The 20,058-nt window shown below is 37.6% G+C and overlaps 1 protein-coding gene across 1 annotated transcript in view; it reads right to left on the bottom strand.

Moving 5' to 3' along the window:
* Nucleotides 1–1,081: 1,081 nt before the first annotated feature.
* RAC2 (Rac family small GTPase 2) overlaps nucleotides 1,082–20,058 on the bottom strand; it is a 46,390-nt gene continuing 27,413 nt past the window's right edge. The window contains exons 4-7 of the mRNA XM_072421063.1: nucleotides 17,429–17,491; nucleotides 15,383–15,542; nucleotides 7,046–7,179; nucleotides 1,082–1,316 (exon numbers count right to left, since the gene is read on the bottom strand). Coding sequence (XP_072277164.1) covers nucleotides 7,049–7,179; nucleotides 15,383–15,542; nucleotides 17,429–17,491 — 354 coding nt within the window. The 3' untranslated portion in view covers nucleotides 1,082–1,316; nucleotides 7,046–7,048. The remainder of the gene's footprint in view (nucleotides 1,317–7,045; nucleotides 7,180–15,382; nucleotides 15,543–17,428; nucleotides 17,492–20,058) is intronic.

Genomic DNA, 20,058 nt, shown 5'->3' with positions numbered 1-20,058 from the left:
TCTTTTATTTTAATGAGGATCTTAAACATTCAACGGCATGATTGCGGTGCAAGAATTTTATAGGCAGTTATGCTACTTTCACATACCTGAGCAAGGTCTCTCCTATAGCAGACGTGTTTGACTATTTAGGAAAAGCCAGTTGTGAGCTTCGTGTAAGTAGGCAGAGGTGTTTCTTGCAGCTTGTGATGACTTGCATGGGTCACCTGTACAGGTGTATCTCCCAGGTGACTCTACTGGTTCTTTTTCTCCTTTTACAGTTTCAGGAGCCTTGTTTCTGTGCTTTTAACCTATTCGCTCTGTTTCAGTCTCCCTGTGTCTCTATCTCCCCATATCAAGGATTTGTCTGTCAATGGCACACAGGTTGCAAACCAATCAGGGGCTGAGAAGGTGGAGAGAGGGGGAGTGAGTGGGAGTGAGGGAGAGAGAGCTATAAATACATAGGGAGAGAAAGGGATGGACACAGGGAAAGAGTGAAAATTTAAAAATGGAAATTGGGAAAGGTGAAGAAAGAATGAAGAAAGCAGAAAAGAGATGCATTAACTCTTTTTCTGGCTCTGCAGCATGCATCTCTGCGCTGATACCACTAATAGATACATGTAGATGTTAAATCATTTATTATTGAAGCAGGAGAAATGTTATTTCCCAAAGGGACTGGGGGCAAGGAAATGTTCTCTGCTTGTAACCCTTTCCTCTGCAGCACTTAGCTGATGATATAAAGAGGGGCTCCTCGATAGGTGGTATATAGTGAGTTAATGGGAGTCATACAGTGACCTCCCCCACTTCACTGCGTCATTCCTTACACTCATTCTCCCCCTCTACCTCATTCATTTTTCCGCATGCATCCATCCTACCCCATTCATATCCCTCTGCTAATCCCTCCGCACTGACACACATACCAACACAGCAGCCATCCAGGGGGATACAGACATATCATCACATTAGAATTACATATCCATTACATGGTCCAACAAACACTTGCTGCGTAAAATGCTGCAAGCCCCACGTCTTTCATCAATAGCCTATAGCATGTGTATCCAGAAAAGTCATGCAAAGTATTTGGGTTCACATGATGCACAACACAGTAATTACAAAATATTTATTATATTTCAAACAGTACACAGGTTTAAAAGAGAACAATAGAATTTTTTTCAAGTCAACAGCGAGGATAGCGATGAATAATATTAAGCAACTAGGAAATGGAAAATACTAGCAACCAGGTTAAAAAAAAAGAAATAATATATGTTTAAGGAATGGGTTGGTGGCAGAGGGCTGGCAAGTGTCTGCTGTAGCAGGCTGGGGAATCCTCTTCTGAGATCCTGTATAAAACAAAAGACAATCAGGAACATGAGGAATAGAAACAATGACACAATGTACTGTACACATCCAAGCCCCTTTCACCCCTCGTCAGACTAGAAATGATGCCATGACATGCATTCTTAGGCATTTGCATATTGACAGCATTTGTTGGCATTTTTGAATAATGTGATAATAGAGACGGGTTATTGAAAAAAGGCTGGAAAAGACATACACATGATTACAGGGAACTTCACATGACCATTTCCCCCCAATATGCAACCATTTTTATTCATAAGGAACTGGAAACATTAACGAATAGGACCAGCTTACCCAAATCTTATTACATTTTGACATTTAAGGGACATTATACAACAGAATTTCCCTTATGCTCCCTAACAGGATAAGTTGTACCGGGCTTTATACATTGAAGTCCCTGTGGTCATTTTGCAATAGTAAAGAGGTTCATCAGAACTGTAAAACATGAAAGTCTTCCGTGTAACTAAATAATGACAGTATGTGGATTTCTCAAAGGGCTGGTGGAATTTTGTCAAGGCTTTGAGCGATAATTATATAATCATTATTAGATCAGCAGACAAGAAAGCTTTCATTGTGTTGGATTAAAATGTATACCTTTACTTACATAGATAATTGTCATATATTAGGAACCAAGGCTAATAACGTCTACATATGTTGAGATTTCAGTGGACAATAGATGGAGATCCAATTTTTCTGGGATTTAATCCCCTATGATGTTTGTTCACAAGAAATTACATTACTGATCTCACTAATTGTACGGTGACCATTTCAAAATCTTTTATCTTAATTTTCCTAAATTCCTGACAATTATGTTTTGAAAGCTTTGCCTAATATTTTTCCACTTTTTTACAATTATTATATTATGCATCCAATACCATTGTTAACAAAGACATTATTTTCTACCAAATAGGGTGAGGATAACAGTGAGCTTGGAATCACCACATTGTAGGTGAAGACAGATTCATGGACATGGATGTCATCTATGGTTATAGAAGGATGGGGTGCACTGATGACAGTTTTCATTATGTGGAAGGCGCCAAGCTCCGAAATGAGAAATGTCTCCTCTTTTGGTATATTTTCTCCCTAATGTTTTAAAGCTCATTGGCCCTGATTTATTAAAGCTCTCCAAGTCTGGAGAGAATACACTTTGATCCTTGAAGCCGGGTGGTCCAGCAAACCTAGAATGGACCTGGTCCAGGATTCAAAATATTTGCTAGCAAATAGGAAATGACTTTGAAGAAATCCATTCCCGGTATGCTGGATCACCCAGCTTTACTGATGAAAGTGTATTCTCTCCAGCCTTGGAGAGCTTTAATAAACCAGGACCATAGAATCAATAGGTTAAGCAGGCTGAATGGTCTACAGGCTTACACCTTAGTGGCATCTCCTCCAGGCTGCTTCTAAACAGATAAGTATAAAAGTTTCTTTATGTCAAATCTTCCAAAAATGAAGTATATATATATATATATTTATTTACAATACTAAAAAAGTAATGGTTTGTATATGTGCATGTGTATTATTATAATAGGGACTATTAGGTATTATACTATAGTAATATTCGTATAATGTAAGCTCTTCGGGGCAGGGTCCTCTCCTCCTCCTCCTCCTGTGTCACTGTCTGTATCGGTCTGTCATGTCAACCCCTATTTAATTTACAGCGCTGTGTAATATGTTGGTGCTATATAATAACTGTTTAATATTAATTTTATTAAAAAAAATATTAATATTGAATAAGTGTGAGATTGTGCAAAGCAAGAACTCATTGCTATGGTTTATTTTTTTCATAAGACACTGCATAGTAGGAGTATAACACAGACCCCTTGCCACTCTTTCTTTAATGGGTAGTCTAATTTTGAAGAATTTATCAAAACAAAAGTTTTTTTGAAGTACTTTAAAGGAAATACTTTTTGAAGAAATACTTTGAAGGAAATACTTTTTGAAGAAAGTACTTTGTAGGAAATTTAAGGTAATGTTTGAAGGAAATCTTTCTTTTTTTTTTAAACTTGCATTAAGTTAAGCAGGTAAGGGGTACAAACCCACTGTCTCGGCGAGGCAGATTGGGGCAACATACCCCCGCTGCAGGCAGAAAGGTTCCTGCAAATGACTTTGGGGAAGGATCCATGCACACGTATGGAGATATGGTAAAATCTTTGCGTGTCCAATGGAGCAGTTGGGAGGAGGCAGTTGAACCTCCCCAAAAACACACTGCGATGCTCAGCCCTCAAGTAGGTTTATACTATGATTTGGATCTTACCAAAAAATTAAATGACATTTTATCATCCCATAATATCTCTAAAGTACTGCCCTTTGTCATCACAACATAATGCAGCAAAGAAACCATGTTTCATCAATTTTTACACTTGACATAATATTATGTCGAGCATTTGAACAGCAACACGGTGATAATGTATCTATGGCTTCCGCCTTTGTTGGAAAAAACATCCGCCTTTCAAAGCTTTTTAACCTGCTCTTTAATAACAGTAGTATCTTTTTTATCGGCTGGACCGCCACAAGACCAGTCAGTTGGAAAATGTAAGTGCAAAGCTGTTCAAAGATGATGGACAGATTTAAGGGAATTAACAAGATATAAATGGTCTTTCAATTCACTTCCAGTCTGCTGCTATACTGTAGTTCTAAACACTGGAGAGAGAAGGATGAAAAGCCAGCAATAAGTGTCCCGGCCCACACTCCATGTTAGGGTTGGTTAATGAAAATAAAATCAATAGAAAACTATTTATTTAAAATGCAAGGACTAATAAAAAACTATATAATATATATTTTATATATAAAATATATTTAAATAATAAAAAAGTGAAAAAGCAAGAGTAATGCAAGAAAGGAAGGACACGTGTATTGTTTTTCTTGTAAATATCTCATAGCACAGTGGCTCAGTGCTTGGCACTCTTTCCTTTGCAACACTGGGTCCCAGGTTTGATTCTGGGCAAGAACACTATTTGCATGGAGTTTGCAGGTTCTCCCTGTGTCTGCATGGGTTTCCTTCCATATCCCAAAAACATGCAGTTAGGTTATTTGGCTTCCCCTCAAAATTGACCTTGGACTGTGTTAAAGACATATGACTATGGTGGGGACATTGGATTGATTGATTGATTGATAGAGCCCCTTTGAGAGACAGCTAGTAACATGACTATGGACTTTGTACAGCGCTGTGTAATATGATGGCGCTATATAAATACTGTGTAATATTAATAATGATCGCCAAGTCTCTTCTTTTCTTTTGTTACTCTAAATGAGTAATTTTTTAAACTGTGTGGGATTATGTCATGCGATAGTGAACCCCTAAAAACTGAAAACAAGGGCGCCTAATAGCTCAACATCTAGCGGCCCATGTGGTAATAAGTTAGGTGGTTTTATTGGTCCTACATTCCAAACAAAATGTATACTAAAGAGCTCCCCGGGGTGGGTAATCTTACAAAACCCACTCCATTCTTGAGGATACCTATTCAATATAGCGAAATATCATCTTACAGTCTTTTTTATTCTTTCAATCTCTATACCACATTTGATACAAATATTATTACTGTATTCATTTTTATTTAATACATTATGCCTGCCTCTTCCATCTCTGAATTATTTGTTTTTAGCACTTAGATTTTTCAATATTGTCATATTTCTCTCTTCTTTCCAAAAATCATTGCTTCGGCTTTTAAAGTATCCAAAAATCTGTACAATTTCATCCTGATCTTAAGAATTACCCCACTTATAAAGCATTGACTCCCCCTTATTTGCCCACCTGAACCTATCCAAAAATAGATCTCTTCTACCTTATTTTTAAATGACACGTTACACTGAAGTCCACCAACTGGAAAGATTGCCATACCTCATCTATAATGAACCCCAACACACAAGATTCATTCTATTTTCAAATATATATGGAAATGGTATTTTGCATCTTAAACATACCTGGAACCATATGGCTATAGTTGAGTCACCTAAGCAAGATATTCCACTGAACCCTACGTTCAATTCTCAATTCATACTACATTCTCTTGGTTTATTTGGGAAAAAAGTCTTTAGGATAACGCTTAGTTTGTGATACAACAATAATATAGTCAATCAGCCTAGAAAATCCACTTTAAATACAGTACATGTAATTGCTCTCCTATAATAAGGGTGTACAGAGAAGACGATAGCTTAATAACGGCCTTTTCTAGGTCATCTCACCAGGCTTAAGCAGGTGATAAAATGTTCTGGGATGATGATTCATATACTAGAGTTAAATTATTCCCCATGTATTATCTTATTACTAATAAATTATCCCTATGTGCCAAATGAAAAAGATTCCCAAACACAAAAACAACATCCCACCAAAAAAAGAATATTAGCAGTCTGATTTTTCTTTTTTTACAATCTGTCTGAAAGATTTTCCTATAGAAGTAAAGAGGATCAGGTTCAGAAGGAGAGAAATTTCAAAGACTCCTCTGTGGATGAAGTTAAGAGGTGGTGATTTTTTCAATCTTTTTTTTTAATTTTTCTATATTTGGTCAAGAAAAGAAGATTAGGAATGAGAGCTTCGCTTCTGAGACTAGAGAATTAATGTAGTCACTACTTCAAGTATATCTTCACATGATGAGGATCTATATTGTAACAGTAGAGCAATGCTGGCTTATTGGAAACAAATATTGTAGTATATAGTGACTACTTTCCGCATGTGTTTGCTTATCCCAACGGAAATCAGTAAAATATTATTGGCTATTTCAGTTTACTTTGACTCTGTTAACCTTTGTTAAAAGAATATTTAAGTCAAGTAAAAATCTTTTTAAAGGTCTTCAAAGCATACCCATCACCTAGCATTTCTTGATGATATGGGTACCGTGGCAGGTTTGTAAATGTAGAGAACAAAAAGTAGAACCCATGAAGTACAACCCTGCTCAAAGCTATTGGGGCTAGCATGTAAACATCGGAGGGGGCCAGGCTGAGATACTGTAAGGAAGCAGCTGGGTAGTTGGGTTATAGCAGGGGTGCCCAACAGGTGGATCGTGATCTACAGGTAGATCGCAAAGGCAATGCGAGTAGATCGCGGAGCCCTGCCGTTTAAAATAAACTCTACCGCACACTGGAGTTATTAAATCCAACTTTTTATTGTTGGTAGATCATTTTGACTTGGTCATTTTAAAAGTAGCTCGCAAGCCAAAAAAGTGTGGGCTCCCCTGGTTTATAGGTTGCTTTAGGTTAGAAGTTCGGTGAAGTGCCTAGTACAAGTAATGGTGATTGGACTAGTGCAGATTTACAGCTCAGGGGGTGTGAGGACATCAAACTCTCCAATGTTGGATATTGGAGATTCCTTAGCTCTTTAAAAGACTAAGCATACCAATGGTGAGACAAGGCAATTTAAACATTTATTATTTGGAATCTCCTTTAATGTTTCCCTTTTTATTTTTGACAACTACATAATGTCTGCTGAAAGAGCTACTTGTATTCTTTATCATTGTGGCAGAACATAATTGGATTTTCCTGAAAGTGGACATTAATGTCAGGATCCCCAGGTATTATTTCATGAAAGCTCTAGATCTAAATATAATGAGATTTTGAAATGACATTAACATGTTAAAGCTTATATGAGATTTTAGTAGTCAGGTTTACACGTAGTTCCCTAGATAAAACCCCTAATGAAAAGATAATTATGCAGAAAGATCACACAAGAAAAATAAAAGTTGGAGCAGCGAGAACTTTCCCTATATAATGCGTAGCTCACCTTTTACACCAAGACACACTTGGCGGTTTTGGTCCGGGTGGGTGGTGGACATAACACAGCTCTAATGGCCTCATCAAACACTGTCTTTAGTCCACGCTGTGTGAGAGCCGAGCACTCTAAATACTTCACAGCCTCTGCAGACACAGAGAAAAAATGTTAATAAAAGAGCAAGATTTCACAACAAAGCTTTTGGATTATGAATGGAATTCTGGGAGACACTACAAAAGAAGCAAAACAGAAAGCGATACAAGGACGGTGTCAAGAAAGAAAAGAGAACAAGATACGTGATCAGGATAGACAGCAGTCTGCTTGCTTTCAGTCATTCATTATAGAAGCAGAATTGTTTGTTGGCGTATTTGTATTCAATCCTTGTCTTTACTGAACCCAAAATAAGATCATTAACCATTCTTCTCAGCAACATCATCGCTCTCTCACTTTCCAATATCCACCGTGTGTTTACTGTCACCTTTCCTGCCGGTCCTTGGTGTTAGCTAAAGATTGGACATATGAGTAAATGCAGGTTGATACTAGATCTCTTAAAATTCAAATGAAAATTCTTAAATGGTCAGCTGAGTTATTATTTTATTTATAGGTGGATATAGATTGTCATGAGTTAACCCATTGCACATCATACCTTTTTCTGCTCTACTACCTTACATAGTTACATAGTAGGTTAGGATGAAAAAGACATAAGTCCATGAAGTTCAACCGCTAAGGAAATAAACATATCTCAGATATAAAACCCTACAAGACATAGTTGGTCCAGAGGAAGGCAAAAAAACCCCGGGTACAATTTGCTTCAACAGGGGAAAAAAATGTATTCCTGATTCCATGAAGCAATCGGATGTTCCCTGGATCAACAGTCTCTGTTATCTTTACTTTAAAGCTTTAATACCCAGTTATATTCTGATATCTATGTTCTGCAAAATTTCGGCGAACCTTTTCTGCGAAACCATCGGATGATCAAGGAAATTATAACAGGAGGATTCACATGGGATTGACAGGATTCCCTGGGTATCCTCTTGTTTGCGATCCCCGGGGCACTAGAGGCTAATTAACTTCTAGTGCCCAGGATCGCAGTGGATTCTCAGAGCTACAATCATTCTTGCAGCTCTGGAAATCCTGTTTGCGATCCCCGGCACTAGAGGTTAAATGGGGACAAGTATCCCCATTCAAAACATCTAATGCTCTCTGATTGGCTGAAGAAAGCTTTCCTCAGCCATTCAAAGAGCACCAGAGGTTTTGAATGGGGAAACTTGCAACCCATTTAACCTCTAGTGCCGGGGATCCCACACTGAGCTGATCAATGAATGCAGCCGGCGCTGCATTCATCGATCAGTGCAGCCCACAATCTTTTTTTTTGTTTTTTTTAACTCGAGCTCGATCAGCGAATTTACACCAGCCATCTTTGCTTACAATTTCAGTAAGCGAGAACGGCCGAATTTTCAGCGAGATAGAGTTTTAATAACTCGCTCGCTCATCCCTAGATTGAAAATCATTAAAGAAACAATTAGGGGTTTGATGCCATTTGATAGAAGAATGGTATGTTTACAAATGTTAAGATTAAGTCAGGAAGGTTCAAACTGTATCCCAAAAGGGTCAGTATAGCCAAAACAGCAGTCAGAATTGCTACATTTTCTCTAATTTAAGGTATACAAAAAAAGTAACTTAGCTTAGAATGGAGGGGTAGACCAGGGAATTTACATGCATTTACCCCCAACCTATCCTGTTCCTCAAAACCCTAACTAAATGAGAGACAACCATTACCTTTGCATGTGTTGCAGTTCTACAACTCCTTGCATATCTAGCCAGCGCTTATGGTCAGCCAGACATTTGGCAGGGAATGTTGGTAACTGCAGGTCCACAGCAGCTGAATATCCACTAGCAGTCTGTCACTATCCTTAATAGACAAGAACTCATTGGGCCTTATTAAAGCTCTCAAAGGCTGGAGAGGACACACTTTCATCATTGAAGTTGGGTGATCCAGCAAACCTAGAATGGATCTGGTCCAGGATTCAAAACATTTGCTAGCAAATAAATGAATTTGAAGAAACCCATTCAAGGTTTTCTGGATCACCCAGCTTCACTGATTAACGTGTACCCTCTCTAGCCTTGCAGAACTTTAATAAATCAGGCCTATTGAATGGGCTAATCCATAATAGAAAACACAGGGGCGTCACATTTGGACTATAAGATAAGTTTTAATATTCTTGACTGATTCATGTATATGAAGATGAGCAATACCAGAACAGCTTGACATGTTTTAAATACAATGAAAATGATCCCTTACACCAGTAGGACCATCTGGCTATGCTATCGCTGCATATAGCCCCCATGTTCCACCTCTGGGACTCTCCTGTGTTACAGGAGCATACGGCTAATAATAATGAATTTTGTTAGTATTGATTTTTTCCCTACCTACACCCACAGATTCCTATAAGAATGGAGAATTAAAGTGTGAGAACCTGAAGCAGCTCCGCAATATATTTATTACTATACTGGTACATTACAAATCCCCAATATCCTATCCCTAAAGATGCTGCAATGTCCTGGGCCCATAGTCAGTCATTTCCAGCAATTTCAAGTCTTTAAGAGAATATTACTCCTTAATAAAAACTTGCATTAATACGCTCACTTATATGTCAGTGTAAGCAAACATAATATCAGTGTTAATATTAAAACAAACATTTTCCTGATAGTGTGTGGACCTTATGCATGTTTGCCGGTACCATGTTTGTCTGGGTTTATAGCAGGTAATCCAATGCTACTACAGTCGTTGCAGACAAGGCAGATATAGTGTTGGCTATAATAAAGGATCTCAAATATAAATTATGTGCTGGTACTTTATTCATGTGTGAGTCTCTGATCTATCTATATATGTCTTTTATTGATTGACTATATATGTCATTTGCTGATTATACTAGAATAAATGTTAATAAGTGATTAAAAATGTCTTTTATTCATTAATTCTTTATAGGCCACCTATAAAGGTCTATTTTCTTTGTAAGCAACCCAATCCTCATAGTAAATCCTGTGGCACCACCTGTAGGTCACAATGAGTTACTGCAGCTTAGGAAAATGCTAGCAAAGCATTTCTGGTTTCTACTTATTAAATACATCCAAACCGCAGATCTGCCATGTATGACATCAGACGGACGTTTATTACTTACAACAATCTTCAGGATCAGTTACAACGTCCCTGTGCGGTTCACAGAATATTCAGCTTGCAAGGCTCCTAAATGGTAGAACTTTAGGAACTTTATTTAATTTTAACAGACATTCCCCCAAACATTCCCTAATGGGAATCATCTACTGCTATTGAAAATATAAAATATACTTAAAATATATTGTCAGATTTTCATTTTACTACATGGCCATTTGTGAATGCTAAACCAAAATTCTTTTCTCTGTAATTGTTTTCAGTCAGTGGTTTTTCATCTCCTAAAATGATTTAGTAATATGTGGAATTCTCTAAGTATAAGGACACATAAGCTATGAATCTGTTTATAAATGTCACACACAATGATTAGGTATTGTAATTGTATTTAATAGCTGTACTGATGTAAAATTAAGGCAATCAAGCTTAAAGCAAAATATATATATATATATATGTGTGTACAGGAAGAGTGAGGTGTACAAAAAGGAAAGTGATACCAATTTTCCAAGCCTGATTGGTAACAGAAAAGAAAGGGAGAGAGCAAAAGACAGCTTTTGTGAAAAAACAATTACATATTGAATTCATATGCACTTGGTTCATGAATCGGCAGTGACGAGGCATAATCTTCCAATATGGATAATAATTTGTCTCAATTCCCAACGCATTTCGCATATTTGCTTCTTCAGGGGATAGAGACTCGGATTGTTGATGTTGTTTTGATGATAGATAACATTGGAGAAAAAGAGAGAGAAGGATTTTTTTGGCCTCTGTTGTCTTAATTTAAAGTAAAGGGTTGGCTGAGTATGCGTTGTGATAGGTTAGTCTTCCTTGAACAATGTGCAACCTATTGCTTTATTCCTAGTTGTGATTGAATGATTCTTAAGGAGTAAATAGGTAGTAGATGTGAGATGAACTGGGGGTTTATGTGAAAATATTTGAATCAATTTTCATTAAATTCCCAAGTGTAGAGAAATTTCCCATTGGTGGAGAGTGGGAAGAACGAGGTGCCTGCAGCCAGCCCTTTTGCATAAATATAAATATTTATATTTCACTAAATATTTGGCCAAAAAAAAGCCTCCTATTTAATTTTCTACATGTATATCCCCCCAGGATGTTTAGCAAGCAGATCTGAGCCTGTGATGGGAATGCGAGCGGGTTGTGTCCATATGGGGGACATGATCAGTGGGATCAGGAGATGAACCCTGTGGGGGGTGCACCGGCTAGAGCCATGGACCATGACATTTTTTTCACGGACCATCGTTTACTGATCACTGTTCTATACTATACAGGTTCCAGTGGTTGTACTTTATATTATCCTTGGTTATTATATATGTTGCGAAGTTCTGGCAAGTTTCTCTTTTTTTTTTTTCAAAATGGTTTGTTAATTTAGTACTGAGAATAACAATCATATACCTTAAAGATAGACAATATTTTTTCTTTATTTCTTCTTGAATGCTTATCCTCATATGCATTTATAAATGAATCTGTTGATTTAAGTAGTTATTTATTTAGTGTTATGTCTTCCAAGGTTATGGATGTACAGCTCCTAAGGCAATATGTAATGGACATTGTAAATGGGGATCAATTACTGGGTGTCCCTACTACTTTTTTGTCCTGAGGTCAGAAGCTTAAAGAACTTTTATTTGTTTTTTTTATTCATTTCATGCCAACATAGCACAATAATAACTGTCTTCCCTGTTGCACATTTTATTGTATACATGTTAATATGTGGCTTTCATACTAAAATAAGAAAAAAAAAGTTTCACATTGTTATTTCCTTGCCAAACATCATTGCTGCAGGTAATAGAATGTCTCTTTCCTGTGACCGTGGCTGGGGCCTAATCCTGGCGTATTCTCCAGGAATAATTTGTTATATTAATTAATTGTATTATGTTTTTGCATAAATCAGTACGAATCTCTACCTTCCCATGATGAAGCCTTTTTGGTGAAATGCGTAGGGAAAGATGACTGTATTGTTCTATGTTTGATTTTACTATTCTTGAAAGTATCATTATTGTATTTTTTTCTAATTAGAATTGCTACCCCACACATAATATTATAGCTCAAATGAATTTTGTATAGTTAGGGGTCACCCTAGATGGTGTCCAGCCTGTTTGTAGAAAGTTAATGGTGTGGTTTTCCATACTCCAGGATTAGGCTTCAGCAGAGGGTAAAAAAATATCATTACAATTAAACTTTGCAATTTTCACCATTGGAGTCGAAATGTGGATATCCTAAAAACTGTTTGTAAACAATTTTTAGGTGATTTATCAAGAAGATATATGAGATAATCTTTGCCTGCTAGCCTATACCACTTTGCTGTGTTGTTAGAGTGTTATTGTCAACCTTTTCCAAGAAGTGGTATGTAAGAAATTCCCATTTGAAAGTATTTATTAATGTTATGGGATAAGGGTAAACTAGACGCTGTTCATTCTTGTATATCATTAGGTCTCAATACTTTCCTGATGAAGCGGGTTTAAACCTGCGAAACGCGTAGTAGAAAAGTCAAAGATTCCATCTGACCTATATGAGACTTTGATATGATGTGAAAATATTTTTGTTTTTATTTATATGTAGTTATATTGTCAACTTTTTACTTGTGTTTTAAACCTTCTAAAATAAAAGGTATATTTTCATTTATTTTAAAACTCTGTGCCCATTTTTGTTTGTGATACCTGCACGCTAAAGAGGGTAAAATGTGTCAGAGAAGAGGGAGAGGTGCAAAGTCACTGTAACAGTAACATTTCAAAGATAAACCCGGGGGTACTGTTTGGTTTGTGTTCTGGAGTTGAGGAGGTGACATTGCCAAAGGATAGGGCAGTGCCCACAGTCAGAGTGTGGCATGAAGCACGTAGTCATAAATTTAATTGCAATTATTTTTTTAATGATCTTTTATAGACCCTAACCTAATTCAGAGTTTAGATCAAAATGGAATAAAAGGTGAATGCATGTGCATCATATTGAAACACTTATAATATGATGAAAACGTACAATAAAATCTGTAACTTTTGATGCAAATCTGATGTATGTACAGCTGGCTTAATTGATTGAGTGCTTGGTGTGTTTCTAATTTCTTTGAACTGCTGGGTATAGTAAGACTGATGAGAATGATTAAATTCTAGCTGTACACAAAGCAGACAAGCAGGGACTATGTATGAGCCTAGCAGACTTATCTAATAAGCAGTGCACAGAGCAATGATTATGTGCGTTTTGCAGGCATATTTCACTTTCATCAGTTAGGGGTCGCCTGGCGAATGAAGAATGATTGGTAATTGTTTTTTATGGCGTACTGCTTTTTTCTTGTTTTTCCCTTGCTTATAAGAGCTCAGGGTTTATGGAAATGTAGATTGCTGTTGTAAGCAAGAAGCTGGTGTAATTATTGGACTTAATAGATTTAAAATTAACACTTTCCCCTTCTACAGGTAAAGAAGGTAAATATAGCCCCAGTCTGCTTCCCTCTAAAACTGAGCCTGCACCTCTTCCTTTACTACATGGAAACATGGCTTATAGAGACCAAAACATAACTTCAGGAAAAAAAGTTATTGTATAATAAGGGTTTCTTGTCCCCTGGTTCACAAACATTCAGCCATAACGTGAACAAATGCCAATTGGCCAATTTACACACATGTCTACATTTTATGCTTGCCTAGCGGTGTTTTATGAAAGTTTTAATGATTCAATGTTTTAATCATAAAATCAACCAAATAGATCAAGTAAACATACCAGCAACAGTTTGTTTTATGATTTTAATAGAAACTGTTATTTATAGGTTGACTTTGTCCATGTGCCCATGATTAGATGTGATTAAAAGATTGTTGGAAATAGTTTATTTTTTTGTTTGTTTTTAGAATTTCCTAGGGGAATTACAAAGATTTAAAGACTTTAGTAATCAGCAAGCAGTAGAGCTAGTTACACATAGTCAGGGTCAACCAAATATTCTCCATGCTGACATTGTTCTACAAATCCGTATAAAGAAAGGCTTGGAATGGGGGAACGGAGAGGGGGCTAGTGGAAGGCACTCGTGACTGGGAGATGATAGGAAGCAGGCAGTTGAAGGGTTAAGTTTGGGGTGATTTTAGGGGAGGTAGTTATTGGAGTAGGGGGTGACGTAGCACTAGGATGGGAAAAGAAGAGTTAAAGGGGGGATGAAAGGGGTGGGGTAATCGTTAGTGTGATAGGAAGTGAAAAAGGTTCCCGCCCGCTCGTCCCTGTTTTATGTAATGTGGTAAGATCCTCGAGGGAATTTGGTTTTGTAATGTTTTCAGTGGGGGTGAGAGACCCATCTATGGCGTGGAGTCTCTGAAATATGTTGGTACTGGAGGGATAGGGTGGTTTTTTGGATTAAAGGTCTGCGAGTACTGGTGATATCATTCCCGAGCTGGGCGGTTGCGGCTGGGAGCATATTTATCACGGTGGTGCAGACCCGAAAAGAAGGAGATAAAGGGAGGGCCTGCGAGGGTCAGTAACCAGAGGGTTAAAATTAGTAGAAGGTTAACAGGAGGTTGTTTAAGTTATGTTTATATGGGTGTTATGGTAATGTTAATTAATGTTATTTACTGTAATGTTGATTTAAAGTTAGGTTTTGTAATAAAAGGCCTACAGGTCATATAACCAATGTTGTTGTTGTATTATTTATAAAGGGGGGTACTTAATAGGTTCTCTGCCCTGTCACAGTCATGCAGACCACTGAATATAGACCACCATCATTATAGATATAATGACACCTTCAGATAACAGTCCCTTGAAATAACTTCAGTGAACCACTTCTATAATTACTATATACACAATTCACAGTACATTAGTGTGGGGGTCACTAGGAAGAATGACTCCTACGTTGCTGGCCAGTGGGAAGAATGTCATGCCTACAGATAGCCAAAAAGATCGTTGGTATCTGTTAAACTTACCTAAGAGTCACAAACTGCTCATTGTCCAAGGAACCCTTGAACCACTGAATGTACCCTAGGGTTTCACAAAACCCTGGTTGAGAAACACTGAACTAACCCTTTTACGCTCAATCCAAAACAGTATAAAAGGCTTGTCCATAGTTCCAATTTTTTGTTCCCTATCTACATTTCTGAAATTGAGTTAGGCAACTAGTTTTATGGGTACATACCAACAAATAGGGATCTTTAGGTATTTACATTATTATTTTACCCACACATGCCAGGGACCATACTCACCAATCTCCTTGGCTAATGCCAGGCCCTGAGGGTAAGAAATTGGTGCCAGCTTCTTTTCTTTAAGCTTCTCAATAGTTTCCTTGTCATCACGCAGATCCAGCTTGGTGCCAACAAGAATTATAGGGGTGCTTGGGCAATGGTGCCTTACTTCTGGAAACCACTGGAACAAAATAAATTCACAGAGATTTACTTATTAATACATTTGTAAATCTGTTGTATTTTATCAAGGTAAAATACAGAAAAAAGTATGAACTAGCTCTTCGATTTATTATTTATTAGGTGAACAAGATGATATTGAAAGTGATAGACAAAAGAATATAAAAATGTATATGCATATATGGTAATTTATGTTCATTGTTTCCTTTATGGTTGCCTTACCAATACACTCTTACTGATCTTTCATTCTCTACAGGTGTCTGTGCTGAAAACTAAAGACATTAGTTAACCTATTGATTACTACTACACATATTGATTTCTAATAACATTATTAAAAATAGTGACAACTCAATCAGATTGTCACTATTTTTAATAATGTTATTAGAAATCAATATGTGTCTAATGTTCTATTTATACCATTTTCAGTAATGTTAATATTTTATATCCTATTGTATATATTTTATGCACTGTACCTACTACTTATGTAACATTTATTATTTTCTTTTCTTATACTAATGTTATATATTTACCATAAACCTAGATACTAACAAATATGTATGTAGAACATGTCTAAACGTACAGCCACCCCTGAGGAAGCCCAAGCCAGGCGAAATAGGTCGGGTTATCGGCCTACGTATGCGACACGATTTGCGTTTTGTTATATTCCATTAGAGGTTTATGGTCTAGTGCCCTTTTGGCCTTTATCATTATTGTCTGGATCTACTAACCAGTCATTGAAGCTTTATTATATTGTCTTCTGTTATGGGAATGTCACGGTCCCTTACGTGACGGAAGTTTGAGGATCTGTCAGACAAACTGCATGTGTGATTATCTGACAGTCTCTTTGTTTCTACTTGTTTCTGTGTTGTTGTTTGTAATGAGCACTCCCCTTACATCAGGTGCAGCTGGTGGTCATTACTGCTCCTCCTTTTAGTCTGGCCTCACACTTCATGCTGTGCGGTTGATATTCACTGCTGGGTTATGAATAGCTGGAGTGTTGAGCCATCCTGTGTTCCTGTTGATATCTGCTATAAGATAAGTTGCTTTACTTTTGGTGTTTTGGTGTATTGGTGTTTTGTGTTATTTAGTTGTTTACTAGGCCTCAGGGAGACACTGGGTCCTTCATAGGGGAAGGAACCAGCAGTCCCAAGCCAGACACTACTGCCAGGGCTATTCAGGGCTAGTAGGGCCTAGGTTCCTGTGTATGAGTACCCACCATCAGGGGATGCTCATATGGTTAGGAGTTAGGGCTAGATTAGGGTGTCTGCAAGGGGTGACCATTCCCTTTTCCCTAGTCATTTGAGGCCTAGTAGTTTATACACCTTTCTGTTACCCTCCCCTCCCTGTTATACGTGACAGAGAATTGATCTTTAATACAACTCACTTCTTGCCTAAAACCCTTCTCTATGTTGTTTTTGTACTGATTTTTACCCAGGGTTGGCAAAACGCCCACTTAAGGGCAATATTTATTTCTCTACCAGATCAATATATTTTTAGCTTTTGAAAGGTTGGGCAAGGTGAATATAGGGGTATGATTTTTAAATTTTGATACATCTGGGTTTCTGTATGTGAGGGACAGCAGTAGGTCTGCAGCCAGTGTGTTTGTGAATATTTTTCCAACATTAAATTGAAAAAAGTAGTTCCCAGACAATAGCAGTGACCTAGATTGAGAAATGGCTATATGTAAATGTACACAAATGTATGTAAGCATGTATTCTGTGTTTACTGTCCATATACTTACCTATGCTGATCCCCAGCTAAAACTCTTTTTCGGATCTGATAGAACTAAGATTTATGGATATTATATTTACCCTTGTAAAAGAACACACAAAACAGCTATGTACTTCAAGACTTTTCAATTTATTTCTTAATCTGGATATCCAGTCTTACCTTTGCTCGAACATTCTCATAGGATGCTGGACTCACCAGGGAAAAGCAAATCAGGAAAACATCCTAAAAGGGAAAAAAGAATGTGCTGAAATTCTATCATTTTGTCCAAAGTAAAGATGAAATAAGTTATTGTGCCAGGCCAGACACCTTAACAGGGGCGGACATATGGAGGTTAAAAATGTGCCACTGCATAAGGGTCCTGCACTCTCCTCAGCCAATAGGGGCCCCAGAAGGACCCCAAGTCAGTTCTGGATAGGAGCCCACTTTTGGCTAAGTACACCACTGCATCTAACTACAAGTTAATGCTGAATTAATATACTTCAGTAAGATGTATTAATACACCTTAATATATGGTAATCGGGATCTTCCATGGGGATCTCAATGATTTTTAAAGGTTAACACTAACCTAATTAGGTAAAAATGGGTATAATTTGTTTTTTGGTAAACGTGAACAGATTTAAAATGTGTTAAATTTTTATATATAAAAACCTTTTATTATAAAGATATGAATCTATTTCTACAAATGATTTATATAGTTTTATTGAGTACAAGCATGCCTATGATGTATCTAAGTGATAATGCACTTATTGTTAAACTTATCTTAAAGAGGAACGAAACTGAAAAGTGCATCGGGTCCCGCGTCATCCCAGCATCCGTCCTGTAGCCGGCATTCCAAGTGCTGCCATCTTCTCCTCTTCTTCGTGGTTCTTCATCCTGCGTCACCTGACCCAGGCGCGAGATCGGGTAAAAAAATTTTTTCTTTGCATGAAAATGCTCCTTCTGCGCACGCCAAAGATGCTCGGGAATGTGCAGAAGCATCACCCAACAGCCTCCCGGGATGTGTGACGTAGGTATCCTGGGAGGCTTTGTGCTCCCGTTCATTGGTGATTGAGAATTAGGGGGCGGTGCTGCACCCTTTTTTAAAAAAAAAAAAAACAAACAACAGAATTTTTACCTTACAGAATTTTGTCTAGCCTTTTATGTAAAGTGACATTTCTGAGTTAAGGTAAGCTTTAATTAACTTAATTGTACATTATTTTTCATCCATATTTTTATCTTTGTATATCCTTTGAATTTACTTCTTCTTTTTAATGTAAAATGCTATGATCTTGTTCACGTGGGTGATGAGGATGTGGTTACCTTTTCCCCACTACTGGCAGCCGGGGTCGTGGTTGAGATGCTTGCAGCACCTCACCCATAGCCACCCATAAGAAATGTATTGGGGTGGTGTATGCCGCCCACTCACTACCTGTCAAAGTGGCCTAAACTTTCCTACAATATGCATGGCAGCTGGAACTACTGGGTGGCTGGCAAGATGTCAGACTCCACGAGCAAACCCGTTCCTACCACCTGTCTACAAAGCTTTACATATTTATTCAGTATCCATAGGAGAGGTGGGTTCCAGATTAGGGTAATACAACTTTTTTTATTCAGGGGGCCATGATGCATGTTTTCCAAAACTAGGGTGTTAAAATACCCCAAAAATATGGGGTCAACTGTAACATAGTATAAAATAGTATACAGTGCTGTGCAGTACATAAAAACAACCATATTTAATTAAAATAAAATTTAAACTAAACTAGACAAATGGTAAAAATTAAAATACACTTTATTCCCTCCAATGGTAATAACAGTAGGCCAGGTTTCCAGTAGGTTCCAGTCAATCTCAAATTGTATTAGTGGCTCCAAGCCACTCTGCTCAACTGCCTGATGACAATGTGTGCCTCCACCCAGTCCGTGGAAATTCCTTCAACTTCTGGGAGCCCAACTGATCTGTGAAAACCTTTATACCTATCCCTGCTCTGTGCAGTTGTTCACATTAAAAAACTTTTTTGTTAAGTTTAAAATTAGCAGTCATAGACTTTTCAGATTTAGGTCATTCAGAATCAAGAATTTTTAACAGGTACAACTCAACAGACCTTGAACAGAACTGACTGAACTTGAGCATTGCTAATAATGTATGGACTGTTTAGTAAACCTCACAAACTGGGCCTGATTTACTAAATCTCTCCAAGACTGGAGAAAATTGACTATCATTGGGGAACCTGGGTGATCAAGCAAACTTGGAATGTGCTTGGTCATTTTGTGAAAACCTATGCCAGCTAAAAGCAAATGATTTTGAGAAAATCCATTACAGATTTGCTGGATCTCCCAGGTCCTCCAATGGGAGTCCATCTTCTCCAGCTTTAATAAATCAGACCCATAGGCCCTGATGTATGAAAGCTCTCCAAGGCTGGAGAGAATACACTTTCAGAAGTGAACTGGGTGATCCAAAAAACATGGAATGGATTTTTAAAAATCCTTTTCTATTTGCTAGCAAATGTTTTGAATCCTGGACCAGATCCATTACAAGTTTGCTGGATCACCCAGTTCACTTCTGAAAGTGTATTCTCTCCAGTCTTGGAGAGCTTTCATAAATCAGGGTCATAGTGTCAATGGTATCCACTATAAACCAAAGAGAATTGGGAATAATAGTTTGCCTAATTCTAGAGAAGAGGAACTACAACCAACAGAGGCTGTAGGGTCACATTGCTGCTATGGTGGTACACAGCCACCCACCTATCCCATTGCTGGATGTTAATACCACATTCCAGTATGTAATAAAAAATCCTTACTGCTGCCATATTGTT

The sequence above is a fragment of the Pyxicephalus adspersus genome, chromosome 8 (assembly GCF_032062135.1).
Source record: "Pyxicephalus adspersus chromosome 8, UCB_Pads_2.0, whole genome shotgun sequence".
NCBI lineage: Eukaryota > Metazoa > Chordata > Amphibia > Anura > Pyxicephalidae > Pyxicephalus > Pyxicephalus adspersus.
Note: the sequence above shows the minus strand (reverse complement) of the source record. Positions and strands in the feature narration are given on the sequence as shown.